Source organism: Panicum virgatum, chromosome 2K, assembly GCF_016808335.1.
Source record: "Panicum virgatum strain AP13 chromosome 2K, P.virgatum_v5, whole genome shotgun sequence".
Classification (NCBI taxonomy): domain Eukaryota; kingdom Viridiplantae; phylum Streptophyta; class Magnoliopsida; order Poales; family Poaceae; genus Panicum; species Panicum virgatum.
Genome location: NC_053137.1, coordinates 8,757,292 through 8,769,425, shown reverse-complemented (window position 1 = coordinate 8,769,425; position 12,134 = coordinate 8,757,292). Strand labels below are relative to the sequence as shown.

The 12,134-nt window shown below is 51.2% G+C and overlaps 1 protein-coding gene across 1 annotated transcript; it reads left to right on the top strand.

Annotated features, from left to right (window-relative positions):
• The first annotated feature begins 6,201 nt into the window (after window positions 1-6,201).
• LOC120665124 (hydroxyproline O-galactosyltransferase GALT6-like) lies at window positions 6,202-10,308 on the top strand. The gene is made up of 7 exons (XM_039944575.1): window positions 6,202-7,054; window positions 7,962-8,194; window positions 8,282-8,569; window positions 8,653-8,781; window positions 8,901-9,074; window positions 9,516-9,623; window positions 9,715-10,308. Exons 1-7 carry the CDS (start codon window positions 6,217-6,219, stop codon window positions 9,922-9,924), a joined length of 1,980 nt encoding a protein of 659 aa, XP_039800509.1. The 5' UTR covers window positions 6,202-6,216; the 3' UTR covers window positions 9,925-10,308.
• Window positions 10,309-12,134: the final 1,826 nt, after the last annotated feature.

The window sequence follows — 12,134 nt, the reverse complement described above, 5'->3', positions numbered from 1 at the left end:
AAGAGCTGATCCAAGGAGGCTAGGTAGGTAGCTACTTGGTACAGGAGGACTTCTTCATGGCGGCGCCGTTCCAGGCTTCTCATTCGAGCTTCCCAAACTGGTGTCCTGATGGCTGGTGGGAAGAACCTCATTGGTGTGGGGGTGAGGTGTCCTTCGAAAATCCGGCACAGATAACGAAGTGCTTTCCTGACGGCTAGGGGATAGGTGTCCTGGTGCCTAAACCCTGTAGCAGTCACTCGCCATGACAGGATGTCGGGGTAGCGGTCACTTCTGGCGACGACTAGGATCACCCTGCAGCGGAGAGTGCCATGATGCTCGTACTCTCTGCTGTAGTACCTTGGGCGTTCCGTGACGCCAAGGCTCTCCAGGGCGTTAATCAAGAGGCTGGGGAAGCCAGGTGCAGCTTGGCAGTCGCCCTGGGTCCATCCTTCCTCAGCCATCTGAAAACAAAGATATGGTGAAAAACTTGCACAATTATTTGAGGTACACAAAGGGGTAGATGATTTTTATTTATGGCGTCATGGGGGTACAACTTCATGGGTACATGATTATTATTAGTGCAAAGGTTCTAGCTTAGAGACTACTCCTATCATGGGGACTCTTCCTCGATCCTAAGAGAGCGCTTCTTCAGTGGGAGATACTGATCCGTGGTGTCATCGGTCTGAGTACCCTTATCCCAATGGGTTTCCTCGGGCTCTTCTTCCTCTGTCTGAGTACCTACGTCCCAATGGGTTTCCATGGGTTCTTCTTCTTCATCTTCCTCTATCCATCCGCCTATTCCCCAGCGAGCCTCGTACCTCCGCATACGAGCTTGGAGAGCGGCTAGCGAGTCCTCGGCGCGTGTGGCTCTTGCTCGCTGTTCTTCCAGTTCTTCCTCTTTTTCATCCATTTGGACTTGGAGGGCGGCTAGGGAATACTCGGCATGGAAAGTCCTCGACCGTTGTTCCTCCATCTCCTGGGTTGCTTTTTCTGCTCTGTGGACCTACCGTTTCAGTTGTGCTGCTTGCTCGCGATAGAGCTCATCCAGGCCGGCGAGATAGATGGATAGGTGAGAGACCGTGTCTTCTAGGTCCTCTTCCTCTCTTTCAAGTCCTCTCATCCTAGCAATCCATGTGCGTCCTCTTCCTTCAGTCGGCGGGAAAAATCCCATAGGAGTACGCTGGAGGTGATGCCTGTAGATCACTCGGAGACGCCGCAGGGCTTTGCGGGCGGCTTTCCGATAGGTGTCCGGGAAACGGAATCCAGTGGTGGAGATGAACCAGGGGTCCACATCAGGGTAGCGGGTGCTCCTTGCTATGAAGATCATCAGGTCACACCGAAGAGTGCCCTTGGAGTCGTACTCCCGGTAAAGAAACTCTGGCGGATCCACAACTCCAATGCGTTCCAGGCTGAGTATCAACAACTTAGGAAGGCCGGGTTCTGCGAAACAGATTCCGCCGATCCATCCATTGTCAGCCATCTGGAACAGGGCAAGAACCAAAGGTAAGTATTTGTGTGAGGAAAGGATTAAGGATAGAAGAGTCCTAAGGTGAAGGGTCCTAAAAACAGGTTTCGCTCCTAGGGTCACGTCCTACGGCCAACCTACGGCTCTGATACCACCTGAAGCGTCCCCTCATAAGAGAAGACTTAAATGTGATACAAAACATCAGTCCCAGGAGGCTGATGCCACATTTATTACATCAGATGGTTCAAAACCTTACAAACCTTGGCGGACACTCGATACAGATGATAATAATAATTAACCAGGCTACGACATAACACCAAACCGCGAATCACATAGGGTCTACTACGGGCTCAGAGTACTGCGACAGCGGAGGCATCTCAACAGGGCCGGTTCCACAGGCAAGGTTGGGTGTAGAACGATAACCCTACTCGGCGTCGTCTGGTACGAAGTCCGGGTCTTCTTCTGTAAAAAGTAAGAGTGGGGTGAGTACAAACGTACTCAGCAAGTCCAACCACACCCACGGAGGAGGTTATAACAGAATAATATGCATAGGTAAATCAAGGATAAGGTTACGGTTTAATTTGCAGAAAAACGACATTTTATGCAGGGGTTTATTTTACGAAAAACCTTTTAGAAATCAATTTTTGCAGTAACACAGAGTTCAGGTTTTAAAACTGCTACCGGACTCCCCGTCCGTCGTAGCACACGGCACAACTGCCGGAACCAATTCCAAAACAACTCACACCAGCCCATCCCAAAGAAACACTAGTTATGTGACCACACCATAACTCGCCCAATACCGTGGGCACGGACTATTCGAATAGATTCTTAACTCTGCAGAGGTGTGCAACTTTACCCACAAGTAGGATACCACAACTCGAACACCGTCGTGTCGGTGTAGATCCCAACATAGCCATTACCCACCATAGCTAAGCCTGACTAGCCATCACGGGATGCACCAAGGGGTCATCGACCATTCACTTAGGTATAACCGGGCATAAGTCGCTCAGGGCTTATCCCTTTTCCTTAGTCACCCGTTGCTCTCAGCTCTCCTGATGGCTACCACACCAACTAGTGGGATTTATGCTACGCCGTTGCCCATACAACGGTCGAGTGGTTTGCACGATAGTGGAGTTAGGTGAGATGACACACCAACTCGGTCCTTAGACGCGACAAGATGGATATCTCCCTTCTTTGCCCAGCCACACAGGCATAAGCACACCAATCGGCAAATCACACAGAAATGCCGTCCATCTCGCCCATACTCATCTTTCGAAAATCCACATTTTATCCCTTCCCACACGCACACATTTTCTTTATAAATCAGATAGTATTATGAGTAAAGTCCTAAGCGTTCTAATATCGATTAACGTCCAAGCAAAATCAGACATTAATCTAGGTGGTCAAGGAATGGTCATCACAAATCAAGGGGTGGCTATCCAACCGTGTTTTCATGCAAGTAAAACATATGCAACTTTATAAAACAGGCCATTGGGTTGTGTTTGTAAAAACTAGGACAGAAACATGCATCAAAGGATGGGATTGAACTTGCCGTCTTCAAAGCCTTCGGGGAAGTCCTGTCCTTCGGGCTCGGGGTCGCGGATCGGGTCCTCGTTCACCTGCTCACAGCACTGCTCGACAACGGGTTCTCCTTCGTTCACTCCGTGGTCTACAGCGCACACAAACAAACATTCAATCAAAACAAAGATTTGTCGTCGAGCTCGAAACGGGAACACATGAAATATAGGGCATAGATTGTTATTTTCGAATGGTTTCTGAATGGTATGGCCGAAACTGAGTTAAGAGAGGCGGGGTAAGATTTTAGGTTAAACCGGGGTCGTTAGGCACATAAAATGATAGGTCAGGGGAGCGTTTAGGCCCTAAACAGGGGTCCAGGGACCTAATTGTAATTAAGATTAAGTAGGCAGGGGCTTGGTTTACATTTTAGAAACTTCATGGGTCATTCTAAAAGAGTCAGGGGTTTATTCGTAATTAAGTTTACATGGAAGGGGGCTTATTTTGGAATTAGGTAAAAGGGCAGGGTTTACTTTGCAAATTGGTTAAAAGGGGGGGACTCTTAACCAAATAAGAGGGAAAGGAGGGGGTTTGGGGCAAATTTGCCCCTTCTTCCTCCTCCCGTCGGTGGGGAACAGAGGAGGGGGAGGGGGCCTCTGCGCCGGCCAAATCCCGGCGGCCAGGGGTTCGCCGGCGGCCCGGATCAAGGGGAAAAGAGAGAGGGCGGGGAGGCGAACCGATCCCCGGCCTCACCTTGCGCCGGGGTGGAGCGTGGCGGTCCGGCCACGAAAGACAGCAGCGGCAAGGGTGAGTGAGCGGCGGCGGCTGTGCAGGGTTGCGGAGAGGGGGCGTGGTGCGGTGGCTCTGCGGTTCGTGGGAGCGCCGGGGGGTGCTCCTTGGCCCCCTTTATAGGCGGCCAAGGCGGTGGCGGTGGGAGCAGGGTGGTGGCCGGCGGGGCAGGCCTGTCGGCGGCGTTAGAGGCACGGCGAGGCTCACCATGGTGATGCGACGGCACGGCGCGGGGGGGGGCACTGGTGAGGCGTCAACGGGGCGCAGAACCGGAGCGGCGAGGCGAAGTGACACCACGGCCAGGCGGCGACCGCTGCAGGCGGCTCTGTGCCGCGGTCGACGCTGCTGTGCAGCGTCAACGGCGGTCGGCCGTGGCGTGACGCGCACGGGCTGGCGGCGCTGGAGCGGCTCGGGTGCAGCAGGGCGCAGGCGAGCGGGTCCAGGCGGCGGGGCGCGCGTCGCAGCGGGCGCGGGTGGGTGCGTGCAGCGGCCGGGAGCGGGGCGAAGGCGAACTGCGCGGGGCGCGGGCCGGTGCGCGCCGAGCCGCTGCAGGGCGGCGCGTGCACTGCGTGGCGACGTGCCGGGGTGCGCGTGGCCGTGGGCGAGGTCGGGGGCGAGCTTGGTGTGCGCGGCGAGCGGCGCGCGGGGCGTGCTCGGGAGCGGGCCAGCGCAGAGAGGGGGGGCAGGAGGAGAAGGCGCGGGCCAGGCGCGAGCGGCAGAGAAGAAAGGAAGAGGAGAGAGAAGAGGGAAAGGGAAAAGAAGGAAAAAGAAGGAAAAGAAAAGAAAAGAAAAGAGAGAGAAAATGGGAAAAAAAGAAAAAGAAAAGGAGGGAAAAGGGAAGGAAAAAGAAGGGGGAGGGAGGGATCCGCGCCGGGATCACGGCGCTGATCGCGGAGCCGGTCGGCCACGCTTGGCGTCCGGGCGCGCGAGAGCGCGACGCGCAGGTCGAGGGGAAACAGGGTGTCAAATACGGGTGTCGGGTCTTTGGGGAATCGGGAGGTCCGGCGGAACAGGGAGGATTCCGGCCAACTGGGGTTAGGGTTTCAAGGAGGAATCTCGAGCTCAACGACGAAACACAACATTAGCGCATGATTTATTTTAGTCAATTTTCGGGATGTTACACACTACTACATTTTTTTTCGCGACCGTGGCACTGCTACATTACAAAAATGCATTCAATTCACCCCGACTGGTTTTATTTGTCGTGAAGAGTTTGGCTTCTCCCTTTTATAGAACTGCGGCACGCAGCACACAAAATGGAGAGAATGCAGATCAGTCAGCGGTCATGACTTGTTCTAGAAGCGGCGGTGTTAGTACGGTACTCTCTCCGTCCAGTAAAATTTACAATTGTAGGACCGGAGAGGATACTAATGAAACATGACAAATTACTATAATATTCTTATAAATTATTGAATTGGTATTGAACTAAATACTTTCCTCTTGTATAACTAAAAAAATCAAACACCTCATACGCCGCATGATCTTCTGTACGGAAGTTCGGTACTTGATACAAGCTGTCCAAATTCTAACGAGCATACAGTAAGTACACCATGACTGATACAAGCTGCATACAGCGAGGGCATTACAGTTACAGGTGAGGTGGCAAATATACAACCAGCTAGCTGCAACCAAAACAGTTTCGTTAATTAACTACTAAATCTAATACCATGTCTCTAGTAGCAGTAATTAGTTACGCGGTTGGATTCTCTGCGCCACCTCCAAGATCCATCCATTCCCGTGGTTTTCATCCTCCAAACCGTTGGCTGTTCCGTCACCTCCCCCGCCGCCGCGGCGACTCCTCCCATCCAGGGTTAACCGAACCGTCGGTAACCGGTCCGGTCCGGTATGAAACCGGTCCAAATTCAAAATTTAAATTTGAATTTAAAAAAATGAAAGAATTCTAAAAAATTCATAAAAATACTTCAAGGTGCAACGAATTTAATGGTGTCAAATTTTCACCAAAATTCATTCGTTTAACATACTTTTCAGACATTTAAAAGTTAAAACAAAAAAGAAAAAGAAAAAGAAAAAATGAGACGGCCCATTAAGGCCCACTTGATAAACCGGTCTAACCGGCCGGTAAACCGGTCAAACCGGCCGGTATACCGGTCCAAAACGGTTACACATGCGATTTTAAATTTAGATTTGAATTCAAACCGGCCGGTAAACCGGTCTAACCGACCGGTATACCGGTACGAACCGGTTGAACTGAGTTTTTTAAATTCAAATTTGAATTTGATCAGTTTCTACCAGTAACCGGCCAAACCGGTCCGGTAAACCGGAACCGGTGGCCGGCGGTTACCGGTTACCGGTCGGATACGTTAACCCTGCTCCCATCCCCCCGCCCCCCCCCCCATCACCCTCAGCTAGTATATTAGTACGACCACCCGTCCCCGTCCCCCCGCAAACGGCTACTCCCTCCCTCCCTCCCCTCCCCTCCCCTCCGCCGCCTTCTAGAACCCTCCGCGATGCCGATGCCGGCGCCGGCGCCGGCGCCGCGGAAGAAGCGGCTGGCCCGCGCGGGCCTCGTCGCCGCCGTCGCGGGCTACCTCGCCTTCGTCCTCCTCTTCGAGCCCCCCCTGCTGCCCTTCTCGGGCCCGTCGGCGTCCTCCTCCTCCTCATCGCTCCCCATCCCGCACCCGCGCCGCCGGGAGCTGGAGGCCGCGGCGGCGGCGTTCGCGTCCCCGACCTCCCCCGCCCGCCCCGCCAAGCCGGCGTTCCCCGCCGGCGCGCCGGCGCCGGCTGCGGGTGCCGCACGCCGGCTCCCGATCTTCTCCTCCCTCCTCCTCCTCCCGCGGCCCAACGCCACGGCCACCCCCTTCGACGCCGCCGCCGCCGACGCCTTCGCCGCCGCCCGGCCGCACCTCGCGCACCTCCGGGCCGCCCCGGCACCCACCTCCTCCGCGTCGACGGCGCCGCCGCCGGCCTGCCCGGCCTCCGTCGCCGTGCAGCGGGAGCAGCTCCCCTACGACGGCGTCCGCGTGGTGGAGCTCCCCTGCGGCCTCGCGGTGGGGTCCCACGTCACCGCCGTGGCCCGCCCCCGCCCCGCCCGCCCCGAGTCCGACCCCAAGATCGCCCAGCGCAAGGACGGGGAGGCCGCCGTCATGGTCTCGCAGTTCATGGTCGAGCTCGTCGGCGCCAAGGCTGTCGACGGGGAGGCGCCGCCCAGGATCCTGCACTTCAACCCCAGGATCCGCGGGGACTACAGCCGGAGGCCCGTCATCGAGATGAACAGCTGCTACCGGATGCAGTGGGGCCACTCGCAGCGCTGCGAGGGCTTCGCCTCCCGGCCCGCCGAGGACACCGGTGAGTTGTCGTCAACCTCAACTCAACTCAAACCTCTCTCCATCGAGCTCCAGATTTGTAGGCTTACTTTTTGTTTCGATGTTCTGGTTAGTTTGATTCTTCGATATAATCGTCCAATGCTCTGGCTTGCATGTTGGTTTAGTTTTAGAATCTGATTTAACTACAAAGATGGAAGTTGGTACGAGAACGGTTGGTTGGTTTGTTAGGTACGGAAATTGAAGTCTGTTAATTTCAGGGATCTTGGAATAGCGTAGCTTGGTGGAATTGGGAACTGGAGGTACAAAGTTTGCGCCGGAAATTTCTAGAAGGAGTTAGAACTGTGTTTCCAGTTTTTGTTTAATGGTGATGCAAGGGGCCTGATGGCGAGATGTGTCCTATTTTTGCATTGGTGGAATCTTACAAAGTACACATTGACCTGAAAGCGCGTTTTAGAGCTGTTGAGTTTTGACTTGGTAACTGATACGGAGTACGTGACAGCCAAAACTTCGTTCTCTCTCTCCCCTGATTATTATAGAGAACACAATTCGTGTGTTCCATGTGCTATGTTGTCATAGCTGTAGAGTTAATGTGTCCAATACTCCAATTAGTTCCAGCTGGTTTGGTTTATGCGATGATTTAGTGCTGTTAAAGGAAGCTTGTGACCAACAGAATGTGATCCATGGTTGAACGAGTCATTATAGTGAGCAAAGCCACCACAGCAATGACCAAAATTTGGTGTTCTGAGTACTTGTCCGAGTGAATGTTCCTTGCAGCAGACAGCAATTTAGTTATTGCTATTTACCAAAAAAAAAGTTTCACTTCAAACTGAAGTTGAACCAGGATTTCTTTTACTTCAAGAATGCAGCCCCTAACTTTGCTTTGCAACATTGGCATATGATTCATATGATATGTCTCTTTTGCGCTTCAGTTGATGGGCAACTCAAGTGTGAGAAATGGATTCGTGACGATGACAACAAGACACAGGAGTCAAAGATGAAATGGTGGGTGAAACGTTTGATTGGCAGACCAAAGGATGTCCACATCAGTTGGCCATACCCATTCACAGAAGGCAAGCTATTTGTTATGACTCTAACAGCTGGTTTGGAAGGTTACCATGTCAACGTCGATGGGCGGCATGTTGCTTCATTTCCTTACCGCACCGTAAGTTCACCCTTAAAGCGTCATAAAGCTTGATGATTAGTCTTGAGGTATGCATTTTTAAGTGCTGACAGCTTATTTTTTCTGCAGGGTTACTCCCTTGAGGATGCAACTGCGTTGTCCCTCAATGGAGATATTGATATTGAGTCAGTTTATGCTAGTTCTCTACCTAATTCGCACCCTAGTTTCGCACCAGAGAGATACCTTGAGATGTCTGAGCAGTGGAGGGCCCCACCACTGCCAACTGAACCTGTTGAGCTCTTCATTGGCATTCTTTCAGCAGCCAGCCATTTTGCTGAGCGTATGGCTGTAAGGAAGTCATGGATGATGTATACAAGGAAATCATCCAATATTGTAGCTCGGTTCTTTGTGGCTCTGGTAACATCTACCTCCCTGACTTATGTTTTTTACTATTCATTTTCGTAATTGCAAACTCTTACTGAATTAAGAAAAAAATTTAGAATGGAAAGAAGGAGGTCAACGCAGAACTGAAGAAGGAGGCGGAGTTCTTCTGTGACATCGTTATAGTGCCTTTCATTGATAGCTATGACCTTGTTGTGTTGAAGACTGTTGCGATTGCCGAGTATGGGGTAAGTGCTTTCAACTTGTCTGGCAATTACATGTTTACATGCTAGCTGCTCTGCCATATTCCTTTACAGGTTGATTTCGTTTGATGTTTGTACTCAATTAATGTTCTTTGTTTATGCAGGTGCGTGTTGTCCCTGCAAAGTATGTAATGAAATGTGATGATGATACATTTGTCAGAATTGATTCAGTTCTGGATCAAGTAAAGAAAGTTCAAAAAGATAAGAGTGTGTATGTGGGTAGTATCAACTACTTCCATCGGCCATTAAGATCTGGCAAATGGGCCGTAACGTATGAGGTAAATTGTTCTTTCCTCTGTAACGTATGAGCATGTCATGGAGTATGCTGTATGACAGTCTATGATAATATGAACCATAGATAAGCAGAAAATGTGCAGTTGATGTTTGGTTACCAGCAAAAGAAAACTCACATGATGATTTATGATAATATGTATCAGTAGCTTAGGCAGGTAAAAGAATACTTGCATATAATTTTTTGTAGCAAACAATGACTTGCAAGTTATGTACAGATTATCACAAGCTGCCACTATTTCGCAAGCTGTTTACAGCTGTACCTGTACTGTCCTTAGTTGTCACCTCTTTCTCTATGCTAGTTTTAATTTTCAGAAGTGGACAACAGCTCTTCTTTAATCTAGATATTAAAAGATAGCTCTTGTTGACAATGTAGATACCAAAAAATAGCATCACTATCCCTGAGATTGCATTCTTTTTATATGCAGGAATGGCCGGAAGAAGTATATCCAAATTATGCTAATGGACCTGGCTACGTAATTTCATCAGATATTGCACGCTACATTGTATCTGAATTTGACAATCAGACGCTTCGGGTAAGGTTCTCTTCCTTTGCAGCTGATTGACATGAATTCTCCATCCAAACAAGCAAAGTAGCTGAATGCGTGTGTCCATTTTGGTGCGCAGCTGTTTAAGATGGAGGATGTGAGCATGGGCATGTGGGTGGAGAAGTTCAACAACACGTGGCGGCCGGTGGAGATCAGGCACGACGTCCGGTTCTACCAGTCAGGCTGCTACGATGGCTATTTCACGGCGCACTACCAGTCCCCACAACACATGATCTGCCTGTGGCGAAAACTGCAGTCTGGGAGCGCCCAGTGCTGCAACGTGAGATGACAATGATGAAAAAACTGCGACTAAATTGGTTTGGGGGCAAAAGAGACTATCAGCTCTGTAAGCACCACTCGCTTATGGAACAACTGAAGATCATTGGAGGTGCTGAGGATGATGAGTTCGTTCGGTGGAGGGGTTCTGGGATACTGGTTCTGTGATTCGTTCATTCTTTGGTCGGTGGCCTGTTTCAGCCGCTGATTCTGACACCCTGATCGCTGTTCTTGGGGATTCTTTTATACCTGTGGATATTTGTAGCTGCGTCAAACTTTTGTTGACCTAGAAATTTTGACTTGGGGCGGAGTTAGGTTGGTATACCGGCAGTGTTTGTGTACAGGACTTCCTTGAGTTCTTATTTATCTTATACGGAGTCGTGTGCGTCTACTGATACCTATGGCATTGCTCTTAGCATCCGGGCATTCAAAATAAACGTTAAATCATCTACGGCAAAAGCTTGGAACAATGGTCTTCCTTATGGCGACCAATATCCTGAACAAGAACTCTCAACATGCTTGCGTTTGTGGAACAACTGGAGGTCATTGGAGGACAAACAAATTACTACAATTTTGAAGTCCTCTCCAGCATTTGCCAATCAAACTATAATAGGAAATTACAAGAAGGAAATTTAAGATGGATGATGATCATTATATGACTAGATATTAGAATCCAATCAAAGCAGGAGCTGCAAACGCCAGTAGTTGAATGTTGTGCTTGTATGCAACAAGGAACAACAGCATATATGCCAGACACAAACAGCAACAAAATCCAAGGGTGTTTCAAAGTTAGGGCTTTGGTAACATCCTATTACAAGCGTTGCATAAGAGTTACATCAAGCCTGTAGAATCACAGAATGCAGCAAGTAAACATCCAGAACCAAGGCATATCATAGCAAAAGCTCCTCAAATTTCCTAACTGTAGCCACATAAAGATCTCACCACTATCATAAATTGGCTATGCGTGCCAATCAAGAAACTACACTTTAAAATCATCAGTGTGGCTGTATATAATGGAACTACTACCCAGGATGCCAGCTTCGGTAGAATAATAACTAAACGTCCACCACATAATGCAGTTTTCACCTAATCAACTGAGCACCAGTACCATCAGGCAAGGCTCAATAGGTTTCCTGTGTGCAAACCAATTTCATAACAAGGTCCAACTTCCGCCACATCTGTGTAGGTGCAGGTCTTCGGGTCGTAAATTCTCAACAATCCCTTACGTCCATAGTAAGTGACTATCTTCCCATCGTTTAGCACCAACAATGGCTGTACAGGAAGTTTCTCATATTGGAAATGTAAGTTGTATGCTGTGCTGTTTGGCCCATAAACCTTTTTCCATGTCCATCAGAAACCACAGGTTCATAAAAGAACGTTGGACATAATGAACCACAACTAGGCACCCATTCAGGGAGGCCACGGAGATATCAGCGAAAGGAATGGTGATCATATTCAGGGGTTCTCAAGGTCGAACGAAGCTAGGCGTAACGGCACGGCATTTTCCTCTCGGTCCACGACAAGATCGCCCAACAAGAAATGCACGATCCCATCGATGGTCACTCTGCTCCAGCGGTTGAAACGAACACAGCCTGGAGAGGCCTTCTTCCCTCTCCACCTAGCATGGCTGCTGCCATTGATGGTGGTGACCTCGCACTGATGCTGGCGGTGGAAATATGAGTGGAGCAGCCGAAGCACCTTGTACACCCCTGTCGAGGCAACCTTCCCAAACGCAAGTGGGTGACTGCAAGAGGGGTTTTGCCACGCCGGCGCCAAGTGCTCTTCTGCGAATCCTTGCGGCAATTCAGACACAGCTCCAGTGGCGGTGTTGAGCAACAGGCAGCTCTTGCTGTCCCCAACCAGGACGCAGACGCCGTCGAGATGTGACGTCGTCACGGACTCCTTCCTCACTGCCCAGAAGCTCCCCCGCGCGACAACCCGCTTGAGGACGCGGCCCGAGAGGTCCATGACGTCGACGATGGGGGCGGCGGCCGAGCGATGGTTGTCGCGGCCGGCGACGACGAGCGGCCCATGTCGGGCCGCGTGGGCGGCGGCGAAGCGCGGGTCGGAGAGGAGGGCGCGCCACGGCCGGCAGACGGCGCGGCAGCGGCAGAGGTCCTTGGCCGGGACCCGCAGCAGGACCTCGTACAGCGCGTCGAGGAGCAAGGGTCGGACGCCGGCGCTGGAGTCCGGGCCCGGCGGCGCCATCGGCGAGGCGGCGCG